The sequence below is a fragment of the Symphalangus syndactylus genome, chromosome 4 (assembly GCF_028878055.3).
Source record: "Symphalangus syndactylus isolate Jambi chromosome 4, NHGRI_mSymSyn1-v2.1_pri, whole genome shotgun sequence".
Taxonomy (NCBI): domain Eukaryota; kingdom Metazoa; phylum Chordata; class Mammalia; order Primates; family Hylobatidae; genus Symphalangus; species Symphalangus syndactylus.
Window position 1 is genome coordinate 119,893,217 of NC_072426.2, and position 10,188 is coordinate 119,903,404.

Here is a 10,188-nt window from a genome sequence, read left to right on the forward strand (position 1 = left end):
GATTGTGGCTAATGAAGAATAATAAATCCAGGGGCAGGGTTTGCCAGTGGATCCTTCCAAGACTCAGCTCACACTGTACTGGATACAGGGTGGAGGAGGAGGAGAAAAGGGGGGCAAGAGGAGCGTGTGTGTGTGCCTGTGTGTGTGTGTGTGTGTGTGTGTGTGTGTGTTGTTGGGGGGGAAGGATACAGGGGGGAGGGGGAGGAGTCGCATGCGCACAGATGACCCGAGCCTGCTCCGCGGCTGTCCAATCCGCTGAGAGCTGCGAGAAATCGAGTGAGAGAAAGCCCTGCAGCCCCTCCGACCCCATGTCTCTTTGGCACCAGGCACCCGCCGGGCCGTGGGGGGCTTGTAGCCGAACGCCGACCTCCGCTCTTATTGGGCCAGGAGTTCAGAGCCGCTCTCGGGACCCGGGTTGGCCGCAGCGTCTGTGTTCTCAGCGGTGGCCGGGAACCTGGGATCAGGGTCACCTGAGCTGACGGGGTGGGGGCGGGCCGAGTGGGGTTGGAAGCCTGGAACTTAGTGGTAAGCAGGAGGCGTGGGAGGTGGCAGCCAGGTAAGAGGCACTCCAAGTAGTCCAGGGAAAACCCAACCCAACGCTGGCTTGGGCTGCAACTTTATTTGGGAGTTTCTTTTTCCGGTAAGACAGAGACCCGGCAGAAGAAGCTGGAGAGGCTGGAGGCTGGTCCTTAGGTAGGCACTGCTTGGCGACTGGAGTGCGGACCTGGCCATTTGGGTGGGATTGAGTGGGGGCGCGATTGTGAGTAGCAGCCGCGGGACGCTGCGAAGGGGCGGCGGCAACAGAGCGCGGGCGGGGGCAGAAAAGGGGCGGCGGAGGGCGCGGTGGGGGAGCGCGAGGCGAGTGCGGGGAAAGCAGAAAGGACTCAAGCCTGAGGGGAGTAGAGAGGAAGAAGGGGCAACGCGAGAAACCGAGCAGGATCCGGCGTTTCCTGGCAAGGGAGGGCGGAGGCGCACGAGAGAGAGGGAGGGCGGGGGGCGCGGGGGTAGGCGCGGGGAGAGGGGAGTATAACTTGCCGGCCGCGAGGAGCCGGGGCAGTTTCGGGCGCCGAGGTCTGCAGCCAGCTGCAAGCGGAGTCAGGCATCTGTTCAGACTGACAGCAGAGGCGGCGAAGGAGCGCTTAGCCGAGATCAGGCGTACAGAGTCCGGAGGCAGCGGCGGGTGAGCTCAACTTCGCACAGCCCTTCCCAGCTCCAGCCCAGGCCCGGCACTTCTCGGAGGGTCCCGGCAGCCGGGGCCAGTGAGTGCCTCTACGGACCAGCGCCCCGGCGGGCGGGAAGATGATGATGATGTCCCTGAACAGCAAGCAGGCGTTTAGCATGCCGCACGGCGGCAGCCTGCACGTGGAGCCCAAATACTCGGCACTGCACAGCACCTCCCCGTGCTCCTCGGCTCCCACCGTGCCCTCGGCCAGCTCCCCCAGCAGCTCGAGCAACGCTGGTGGCGGTGGCGGCAGCGGCGGCGGCGGCGGCGGAGGCCGGAGCAGCAACTCCAGCAGCAGTGGCAGCAGCGGCAGCGGCGGCGGGGGCTCGGAGGCTATGCGGAGAGCCTGTCTTCCAACCCCACCGGTGCGTATTTCTGCATAATCACCGCTTAAAGGCACATTTTGACAGCCCCCTTTATCTGCTTGATGTTTTTTTCATGTCTGCACAGCAAATCACCCCACACCTCCAACCAATTTTCCCCCCTCTCTCTCTTAAGTATTCAGCGGGTCTTGCCTTTCATATTAATTTTTATGACCTGGGATGTTGCCTGTGCGCGTGTTGTGTTGTGTTTTCGTTGTGTCTACAGGCTCACTTTCCTCCTCCTCCTGCACTCTCGGCTTCTTTCGGTGGCTTCCCTCTTTTTCTCTTCACCTCCTGTTTTCAGGATTATTATTATTATTTTAACGATCTGGGAATGTTGTAGGCGCGGCGACGGTGTCGAGCCCTGGGCCGGGGCTTCCGGAGAGAGGGCGTACAATTCCCTGCTGAGCGTAATGTGTGCCTTCTACTTACAATTGCAGAGCAATATATTCGGCGGGCTGGATGAGAGTCTGCTGGCCCGCGCCGAGGCTCTGGCAGCCGTGGACATCGTCTCCCAGAGCAAGAGCCACCACCACCATCCGCCCCACCACAGCCCCTTCAAACCGGACGCCACCTACCACACTATGAACACCATCCCGTGCACGTCGGCAGCCTCTTCTTCATCGGTGCCCATCTCGCACCCTTCCGCGCTGGCGGGCACGCACCACCACCACCACCATCACCACCACCACCACCACCAACCGCACCAGGCGCTGGAGGGCGAGCTGCTGGAGCATCTGAGTCCCGGGCTGGCCCTGGGCGCTATGGCGGGCCCCGACGGCGCTGTGGTGTCCACGCCGGCTCACGCGCCGCACATGGCCACCATGAACCCCATGCACCAAGCAGCGCTCAGCATGGCCCACGCGCACGGGCTGCCGTCGCACATGGGCTGCATGAGCGACGTGGACGCCGACCCGCGGGACCTGGAGGCATTCGCCGAGCGCTTCAAGCAGCGACGCATCAAGCTGGGGGTGACCCAGGCAGACGTGGGCTCCGCGCTGGCCAACCTGAAGATCCCTGGCGTGGGCTCGCTTAGCCAGAGCACCATCTGCAGGTTCGAGTCCCTCACACTGTCGCACAATAACATGATCGCGCTCAAACCCATCCTGCAGGCATGGCTCGAGGAGGCTGAGAAGTCCCACCGCGAGAAGCTCACCAAGCCTGAGCTCTTCAATGGCGCGGAGAAGAAGCGCAAGCGCACGTCCATCGCTGCGCCAGAGAAGCGCTCGCTCGAAGCCTACTTTGCCATTCAGCCTCGGCCCTCCTCTGAAAAGATCGCCGCCATCGCGGAGAAGCTGGACCTGAAGAAAAACGTGGTGCGCGTCTGGTTCTGCAACCAGAGGCAGAAACAGAAAAGAATGAAATACTCCGCCGGCATTTAGAAGACTCTTGGCCTCTCCAGAGACGCCCCTCTCCTCGTCCCCCCTTTCCTCTCCTTCTCTCTTCTGCCTCTTTTCACTTTTGGCGACCAGAAACAATTCCAGTAAATGTGAATCTCGAGAAATCGAGGACTGAAGAGGGAGCGAACGAGTGAACAACTGAGCCCAAGCCGGTGAGAATGTGAAACAGTTTCTCAAAGGAAAGAATAACAAAAGATGGTATTTGTCTGTTGTAGCAAAGTTGTCCCTTTGAACCCCACCTCCGCTTCTTCAGAGGAAGTGTGAAGATGGCTGTTTGCAGGAAGGCAGACGAGACAGTTTTTAAAAAGTCCACAAGAATGATCAAGTAAGATTTGTTTTTATTCTTACAGACATCACCCGTGTTCAAGTTTAAAAGTACACTTTGCAACTATTTTTCAGAAATAGAAATTGATTCAGGACTAAAACTTTAAACTAGAGTTGATGCTTAATGTGATAGAGACATCTCTAAAGTATTTTGAATTTTAAAAAAAGATGGCAGATTTTCTGCATTTACACTGTATATTATATATATATTTTTATTGTGGTTCTTATCCCCTTTTCCTTCTCTGAAGTGTTAATGCTTAAGAAAAGAGTTGCGCCTGCTGTGTTCACTGATCTTGAAAGCTATTATTAGATTATTGCAGAACAACCCTCTGTAAATTATTAATTTATCTCTCTAGCAACTTAATTTTGTGCACATTCTAATTAATTAAACTTCTTCCGTCTAAAAAAAGTAGGGGAAATGTATAGCTAGTAACGTTCAAAAAATTTTGTTTGATGAGTTTACCGAATTTTTACAGCTTTCCTCCTATACTGTGTTCCTTTTGACCCATTTGTATATTCTCACTTGAATGAAGATCGTTTTTTTCTTTGTTTTTACTGGTAGTGTTCTGATTTGTGAGTCGACACTCAGTAATGGATGTCTTAATCGTGTAGACCTGATTCACTGTCTGAAGTATTGTTTACTTCGTTACATATTTAATGGGGATTCCCACATTGTCCCCATGACACATGAGCGCTCTCACTTACCCTTACACACACACACACACACACACTCACACACCTCTAACAGAAGGGAAGAAGCAGTTGGAAGCATGACTGATGCACCATTTTCTAGCTTTAGGTGCATTTGTCACTTGGTGTTTGCCCTTCGGATTTTAGATTTCACCAAGGTATTTCAGTCTTCCAGTTTTCAATTGCTTTGTTGGCTACATGTTAATATTTATAGGAATCCTTCTGTTTTTCCTTTTGGAGGTTTGTTTGTAGAAAAATTAATCTGAACTATAAGAAAGACAGTGCACTGCTTGTAAATTCACATTGTTTGGAAAAATTCTTTTGGAAGAAAAAATTAGGTACATGATAACTGGTACCTTATCTACTGTAAATATTTCATTAAAAATGATGCACACATAGATATATTCTTACAAATTTTCCTGTATTGCTGTTCTATTTGAGGCTCTCCAAAGTCTTGAGTTCTGTATATGGCCTGGTTTCTTGTTTTTATTAATGGATGGTTTATTTACTATGGTAATGTATTAATTTATTTTTGGTGTCGTTTGATTGTCTTTCATTGAAGAGATAATTTTAATGTTTTATTGGCAACATATGCTGCTTTTTCATTAAAATATGCTATTAAAATTAAATGGCTTTTAAAATGTGATGTTGTTTTAATCATTTATGTGGGAAGTGTTTTGGTGGGAGATTTTTTTAAAGGAGGAAGCACATTTTGATGATTTATTAGGGAGTGGTTGTTATCAAAGTATAGCTTGGACTTAGTAGGGGCTGTTTCTCTGGTAAAGTATTAAAGAACAAGGTTTATAACAGCCTTTTAATAGTGAGAGCTCATCTGACAGGATACTTCACTTTTCTGCTCAGAAGAAATTATGATATTTGGCTCCAAATATCTCCCTTGGAGTTCTTCCTTCAGACTTGCAACAATCCTGCAAAAAGGAATCTTTATAAGCAGAGATATTGGATGAAAAGAATTTCATGCATTCCCTCCCATCTATCAAGAGTAAAAGTAAGAAAGAAACTCAGCTCACTTTTCAGCAGCTCTAGGAGACTGGGTGTGGCAAGAGCCAAGGCCTGGTTGGAGGAGTACAGCACCCTGGTTGAGGCTCAGAAGCAAGCCCACCATAGCTTTCAGTTTGGTCACCACCACTGGAAAGCAACGAACCCAGACAGAGCAGGAAGCACCTGAATTGCTGGCTTAGGAAGTAAGGTCTCTCTCTCTCTCTCTCTCTCTCTCTCTCTCTCTGTCCTCATTTCCCATGATCTTTAAGGAAACTCACATAGCAAAGTAGGGCTGAGGAAGAAATTCCGTGTAGTTAGAAGTAGCAAATTTTTGCCCTCTTCTGTGATTCACCCTGACACCAGAGTTGGTGGGAAGTCTGTCTGACACTGGTTTGGCACTGACACAGGAAAATTCATCATGTTTGATGCAGTCATTTCTTCTTCTGATCCTAGCTTAAAGACATCTCTCCACTATTTTAATAATATTCAGACTCCCTACAACGGTTGGACAATATACTTAATACCAGGTTTTCAAAGGTATTTTTTCCCTCAGTAAGTATCTGGTTTAGATATTTATGTTATTAATATCTCATACTATTAATTAATATGAGAATATCATGCTAATCTATAGCTCAAACGAGAGGAAGATCTAGGTCATTCTCCAGGAGTAATTCTATTAACCTGAGCTGTGACTCCTCTGATATGGAAGTATCTTGAGATGTTTCTTATTTTGGAGACAAGATTAGGAAATGTAATATGAGTCAATGAAAGTCATTACAGTGGCTCAAGTTGGGATTAAATGTTGTTGGAAAATCATAATTTCTGGATGTAACAAAAAGAGTTGTGAAAGTTAGATGGAGAATGGGTGGAGGGACCTCTTTTTATTACTGAAAAAAGAAAGACACCTGAAGAAATAAAATCTAAGTGTCCATTACAAATAATGAGATGTTGCATAGGTGCCTAAGAAAACATTAAAAATTGCAGGAATTTAAAAGAAAAAATTGTGAGTTCAAGTATAGTAATATTGATGATTTAGTTCTATTTCTGTCTTGAAGGCTGAAAGTTTCTTCTTCTATCTCCCTTTGTATTCTTAGATTCGGTTTTCCTGAAAGTCTTTTCAAACAGCCAGCATATGCTGAGTTAAACTCAGCTTGGTTCTATGCTGAGTACTAATTTCAGTACCATGGATAGTAACCGTAGAACTCAGCCCTACTCCAACTCACCTTTGCCCAAAAAGTTTTTAGCTAGCTAGACAACCTTCGGCTTGCTTGCTTTCTCCAGAGTGGAGAAAATGAATAAAATGGCTTGAATGTGCAACAGATTCAGCTTGCTTATCTAGGATAAAAATGATCTTCAATAAATAACACCGTTCCTTTCTCATATGTGGATCTTTAGTGAAAGGGAGTTGGTTGGTGGGAAGTAAAACAGATGTGCTAGTGTCTTATTTCTACAAATATAGCATCTTTAAATGAAGATGAAAACACTGTAAAAGTAGTAGAAATTGAGGAACATATTGGAAAGAAATAAAAAGGAGTTTTAAAAGTAATTTTGAAGTACATGACAGCTTGCATATGTGCATACATGGCTAAGATTTTTGCGAGAAAAGTGAGATAACAACAACTATCCATATACTTCCATAGTTGAGAGTAAAGGCCTATATTTTCTCCTAATTCACCAGGTGTTCTTTGTCTCTCGTGTTCCTGGACTTTCAAAAGTACATTACATTTTGTTAATCTTCTCTGTGTTAGGGTAAGAGAAAACTTTCTTGTCTGCAAGATGGAAGTATTTTCATTCTTAGAGCATGCTTAAATGTGTGTTGTATGGGAAAAGCTGAAAATAAATATATTCTGAAGTTTTTACTAATAAGAGTTGCAGAGATACTAGAGATAATACCAAACCAAAGAGATTGGAGAGAAGAGGGTTGGTCTTAAAGAAAAAATTAAAGGTAAGAATAGGCTGAACCATGTATAAAGTTGTTGAGAAATATCCATTTGGTGTTGACTTTCAAAATACTCAAATGGATAAGTAGTAGAATGTGTCTGAAAATTCTTGTCATATCAATCAAATCCACTGGCATTCATGACTTCTTTCCTAATTTTCCCCAAGGTCCACAATTGCTATTTTGTTGGAAAGATATACATTATGGATTGACTTAGTAGCGTATTTAGACATCTTGAATTTTATGTTTCAGTATTATGTAGTTTTTTAGACTTCCCTAAAAGCAAATGATCCAATCTTTTTGTTAAATGTGGTCATCTAAATCCAAACTGAAATGGAACAGAAATGATCATGTAAGCCCTGGTTGATATCTAAGTACCCTCCATAGCAAAACATAATTCAGCTTCTTTCAGATACCTGACATTACATCAGTTGATCAACTCTTTATCAGATTATGTTTCATTGACACATAGCCTGGGGAAAAATAATGTAAGTATGGAAAAGCAAATGAAGTAATTAGGATTTTCATACAATGTAATACTCTTCTGTTTTCCATAAAATTGATTTTTAAAAATAAGTGATGATACATAACTACACTTTTCAATATCAAGGAGAGATCCTGTTAGTTCTCTTTGTGAAGAGAATTGAAATTTTTTCAAGATAATTGAAATTTGAGGGATAAAAATGTTTTATCTCAAACTTCAAATATATCAATTTATTTTGACCTATCTATTCGAGAAGTTCTTGAGGAGATAGTGAAAAACGCATAGAAAAATTCCCTTGATTTTAAAAAGAGTATTATTCACAGAATGAAGCTCAAAATTTTTCTAGGCAGGCAATGACAGTAAGTTTAGAAATTTGTTTTTGGAATTGTTTCGCAAAAATCATTTATATATCTAGGTAAATGATTCATATTAGAACTCAAAACTTCACTTTACTTTTCAGTTGGTCTTGGAGGGGGTTGCTGCAACAGAAGGGAAAAAAAAGTTGGATTGGTATCCTGTAGGACAAAAGGGAAGACAAAGGTTTTCAGATAGTTATGATGTTCCTGAAGTCCACATTTGTCAGGAGACAGATTTATGGCAATGAGAAAAAGAAATCACTAAATTTCCCCTGCTTTGCCCCTTTAAAGGAGCCATTCCCAGTACTGAAAGTCTATTATGAGTGAATTAATAAATTACACAGCGAATTATTAAATCCAGATAATTACAAGGAATAAGTAAGTAATCATTAGTTATCTCAGCTAATTACTGTGGGTCAGAGCCAGCCGGAACGTGAAATCCTCCGCGGGAATTGAAATTAACTTTGCACAGTGAGTCTCTCTGCTTGACATCCCCAGTCTGTAGGCACATGGCAGCTCCCCTGTGAGCTAGTCTTTCTATTTAACTTGGAGAGAATAGAAATAAAATTAAGTGGCGATGTGATAATAGGAAGCTGCTCAGAAAGCAAACTGTGGGTTTTATTCTGTACTTTCAACGCTTGGAGATGAAAAGCTTTATTTACACCGTTTCAAAAAATTTAAAGCACCCTTGTTGAGATGGGCTCCCTGAACACACATGCACACATATCTACAGTCGACTGGTGTGACAGTCAGATTAGCAGCACATGAAGAAGGCACAAGAAGAACAAACGTTTTGAGTCCTCTCTCTCTGTCTCCCTCCCTTCCTCCTTCTCTTCCTCCCTCCTCTCTCTTCCTCTCCCTCTCTCTCTCTCAGATGTGGGGAGGGGGGGAGGCAGCAGTCAGAAATAAAAAAAATGAAAATATTGCTCTTTGCTTTCATTCCACGCAGTGGAAATGCTGTGGAAAAGTGCAGCCTGGCCTAATAATCTGTTTGTTTTGTGTTTGTTTGGGTAACAATATGCTTTCATCTTGCCACAGGAAGAACCAGCTTAGTGCAAACGTTGTCTCTCGTTGATCTTTTGCCAGATGCTTCCAGAACTGGTGTCACTTTTTTTTTTCTCATATAGCATCACTTTCTGAAGCCAGCCTCCCCTATCCTCTCTCCCTCCACTCCCACCAACCCCTGAGGCCTTCTCAAAGGGCAGAGAAGAGGGCAAAGCCTGGTGCCCGTTGGAAAGTGGAAAATACATCTATGTGATAATGTAATTGTGTGTATCACAGGGCTGGGTAAGCCTGGACATATCAAGAAAAAAAAATCTGCTGTTAATGTATTAAAATGAGGGGGGTGGAATCTAAGAGCTTTTTTTTTTTTTTATCAATTGCAATTAGATGGACAGTCTTTCCGCTCATTCCCTACTCTAGTCTGGGATGATAATAAAAATTTAATGAAGCCTGGGACGAGCAGAGAGCTCTGTCTAGGGACCGTGGAATAGAATATTTTAACTGTACATTTATACCAACTGTCTGGCTTCAAAGACGTGACTGCTTTTAATCTCGAATTAGAAAACCACAGACTTGAAATTAAATATTAGATACCCCCGGATCCCCTTCCTTTCTGAAATATTGTCACGACTGTTTTCCTCCATTGCCCCGTAACACACATATCTTAGGTCTTCAATTACATTTCTGTGAATAATAGATGGCTTTGATAGGGTGCAGTATTCTGGTGCTTTCGTGTTTTTTTGTTTTGTGTGTGTGTGTGTGTGTGTGTTTTTAAATAGAGTTAATGCAATATTAATTGGCTGTAGATGTTATAAGAATGCACAGCCCCATTTTCAGGAACAAATCGATGAGATAGGGATGCAAGAGAGGGGAGACGAAGGCTTTTCCCAGTCTAGGTCACTTCTTTGCGGAGAGGCCTTCTCAGAGCTTTGGGTAAGTGAAGAGGCGCCTTAAGTTCCGCGGTCCCAGCTGCCCAGGCTCCGCAGCCTGGAGGCGGGAAAGGGAACAGTGAGACTGAAAAGCAGGACGCGGGAACAGCGATCTCCCAGAAGCTTTCCTCGCTTTTGGTGGCTAATGCTACGCGCCTGCCTGCGGGGCTCAGGCGGCACCGAGGAATAAAGATCCTCGTCCCCACCCTCCGACTCACCACCTAATGCTTTGCACAAGCTGGTCTTGGGTTCCCTGCTAGTCCCATCTCCCCTCTCCTCCTCTCTGGTTCCTGGTGCGCACTGGTGACAGGCGGTTTGGGAGAGGGTGAGGGGTAGAGTCCAAAGGGCTGGGGGTGCGTGCGGTCAGAGCAGAACCTCCCTCCCTCGCTGGAGGAGCTCGCCCGGTCCCCGAGGGGACCCCAGAGCTGGGGGAGCAGGCGCCTCGTCAGGCGCTCAGCCAGGAACCCGCAAGAAAGAGAGG

The 10,188-nt window shown here is 45.5% G+C and overlaps 1 protein-coding gene across 2 annotated transcripts; it reads left to right on the forward strand.

Moving 5' to 3' along the window:
- Window positions 1-1,055: 1,055 nt before the first annotated feature.
- On the forward strand, window positions 1,056-4,639 carry POU4F2 (POU class 4 homeobox 2). Of its 2 annotated transcripts, XM_055274054.2 has the most exons (3): window positions 1,306-1,400; window positions 1,536-1,583; window positions 2,015-2,999. In XM_055274054.2, exons 1-3 carry the CDS (start codon window positions 1,306-1,308, stop codon window positions 2,964-2,966), a joined length of 1,095 nt encoding a protein of 364 aa, XP_055130029.1. In that variant the 3' UTR covers window positions 2,967-2,999. The 2 variants fall into 2 exon arrangements, with proteins under 2 accessions (XP_055130028.1, XP_055130029.1); XM_055274053.1 differs by having other exon boundaries at window positions 1,056-1,587; window positions 2,025-4,639.
- Window positions 4,640-10,188: the final 5,549 nt, after the last annotated feature.

What these genes read in the sequence shown, in the direction of transcription:
- POU4F2 (XM_055274053.1), top strand. Translation starts at nt 1,300, where the DNA reads ATGATGATGATGTCCCTGAACAGCAAGCAGGCGTTTAGCATGCCGCAC. An exon ending in CCTGTCTTCCAACCCCACCG is followed by an intron (nt 1,588 to 2,024) that starts GTGCGTATTTCT and finishes TTACAATTGCAG; the next exon opens with AGCAATATATTCGGCGGGCT.